Source organism: Laetiporus sulphureus (genome assembly GCF_001632365.1).
Source record: "Laetiporus sulphureus 93-53 unplaced genomic scaffold LAESUscaffold_8, whole genome shotgun sequence".
Classification (NCBI taxonomy): domain Eukaryota; kingdom Fungi; phylum Basidiomycota; class Agaricomycetes; order Polyporales; family Laetiporaceae; genus Laetiporus; species Laetiporus sulphureus.
In genome coordinates, this window is record NW_024468517.1 from 112,765 (window position 1) to 114,589 (window position 1,825).

The 1,825-nt window shown below is 47.1% G+C and overlaps 1 protein-coding gene across 1 annotated transcript; it reads left to right on the forward strand.

Moving 5' to 3' along the window:
• Nucleotides 1–866: 866 nt before the first annotated feature.
• On the forward strand, nucleotides 867–1,186 carry LAESUDRAFT_722842 (uncharacterized protein). The gene has a single exon (XM_040908291.1). It carries the CDS (start codon nucleotides 879–881, stop codon nucleotides 1,098–1,100), a length of 222 nt encoding a protein of 73 aa, XP_040766870.1. The 5' UTR covers nucleotides 867–878; the 3' UTR covers nucleotides 1,101–1,186.
• The last annotated feature ends 639 nt before the right edge of the window (nucleotides 1,187–1,825 follow it).

A 1,825-nucleotide genomic window follows, 5' to 3' on the forward strand; every position in this document is an offset into this window, starting at 1 on the left:
TGTATGATTACATTCAACAGCGCTCAAATTCTAAATGTATTTGGTGAGTTTGAAAATGGTGTCATTTCTTAAAATATATGATTTTGAATTTCTGCCTCTAACATATTATTATGCAAATACTTAATATGGAATGTGGGAAGGAACCATAGCAAATTGAGATCACAAAGGCAAAAAACCTGTCGACATTTGCTAAGCATTTGTCACATGCGCAAATTGCTTCATGTCTGCAGTGTGTGGGAGACTGTGCTTGTAGCGAGCAAAATGCACCATGTCCGCGGAGTTTTGCTCGTCAGATCGGAGCGATGGTGGCAAGTTAGTTGCACGACTACTGAGTCTTGTGCTACGGTGTATCACGGCAGACATGATGCGATTTATCAGTGCGAAAAATGGTGTGGGAATGTCGGCTGATGTTTTTCATTTGTGGCAAAGGTTTGCCAATGTAGCATGTAAATGGCAAATAGTGCACATTAGCAGCCATAGTGAAACATTTTCGACATGAAATGCCGTGGTTGCAAATATTTGTCGCATGTGTAAGAATTCAGTCGACATTTACACACAATTTTCTACGTTGATAAATCGCACCATGTCTGCCGTGTATGTGGCCAGGGCCGTGCATGTGAGTTTGACACACACGCTAAAACTAGGCGCGAGCGAACCTTGGAAAGGCAAACTTGGTTGAAGAGGCGCCGGGCGCCGGTTCCAAATGACACGAAAACTCAATCACAGTAGCGGAAGATGCGGTGTGTATCACTTATGCGAACGTAGCTCTATATTACATCTCTGCAGCCTCATGTTGGTGAACAGCAACAACGCAGGCAAGAGCCAAATAGGATGTATCACTTAAAGAAACGAACGACTTCGAGAATTGTCGTAAAATGATGAATACATGTTGCAGCTACGGGAAGCTGTCCCAGACTTCTTCCATATCATCTCAAGACCCCGCCCAGACGTTGGGCCCTCGTTCTGTTGCCGTACACGGCCTACCGCAGGGTAAGTCTCTGATCCGCCACGAGATGAAAACATCGCTGACTGTGTGGGTGCGTGCGTTGTCAAAAATGAGGTTGAGGCATCCACCATCTGAGAAGAACCGTCGCCAGTGAGGGCAGCTCCAGCGAGTGCAGGACATGGTGCGGATGTCGTCGAACGAGAAACCTCGGTTTTCGTACTTTCTCCTTGCGGTGAGTGCCTTACCGATAATCACTGATGGTGTATGAGCAAATACCGCGACGGCTGAGAAGACGTGTGGGGTATGCCGACACGATCGCATCAGCGGAGATCGCGTTCATGATGATGGTCGACCTAAAGAAGCATAGTGGGTAAAAGGCCGATTCGTTGTGGCTACTGTTACGAAATGTACCATCGCGCATGGTCACGTGGTTCCCATGAATAAGCGCCTAGAAGAGACGCCCAATCACGGTCAGGTGATATCAGTCACTATGTGACCGAAGACAGCTTCTAGTCACTATGTGACCGAGGACAACTTCTAGGGTTCTCAAACTCTAACCCCAGGATCTGCGATCCAGGACTTTGGTTCTCATTTCATATTTCAGGTATTTCACCTATGCTTTCCTTAGCTCGCCAACTACCTGGCTCGCAGCAGTTACGCTCCGGTGTGTTTCACCTATCTTTATCACTGAGGCAGTGTAAAGGACCCCTTGTACTAGTACCCCAGACTATAGGTCTGCGACTATATAAAGGGGCGGAGCAGCAGCTGGAAGATAACCTCTTCCATGTCACAAAGCACCAAAGCACTTAACCCAATTAAGGGCAAGTCTGCTTTTGTGACCTGCACAAATGATCCCACATAAAAAGCCTGCCACAAGGG

Excerpts from the sequence above, each read along its gene's own strand:
- LAESUDRAFT_722842 (XM_040908291.1), top strand. The coding sequence starts at position 879 with ATGAATACATGTTGCAGCTACGGGAAGCTGTCCCAGACTTCTTCCATA.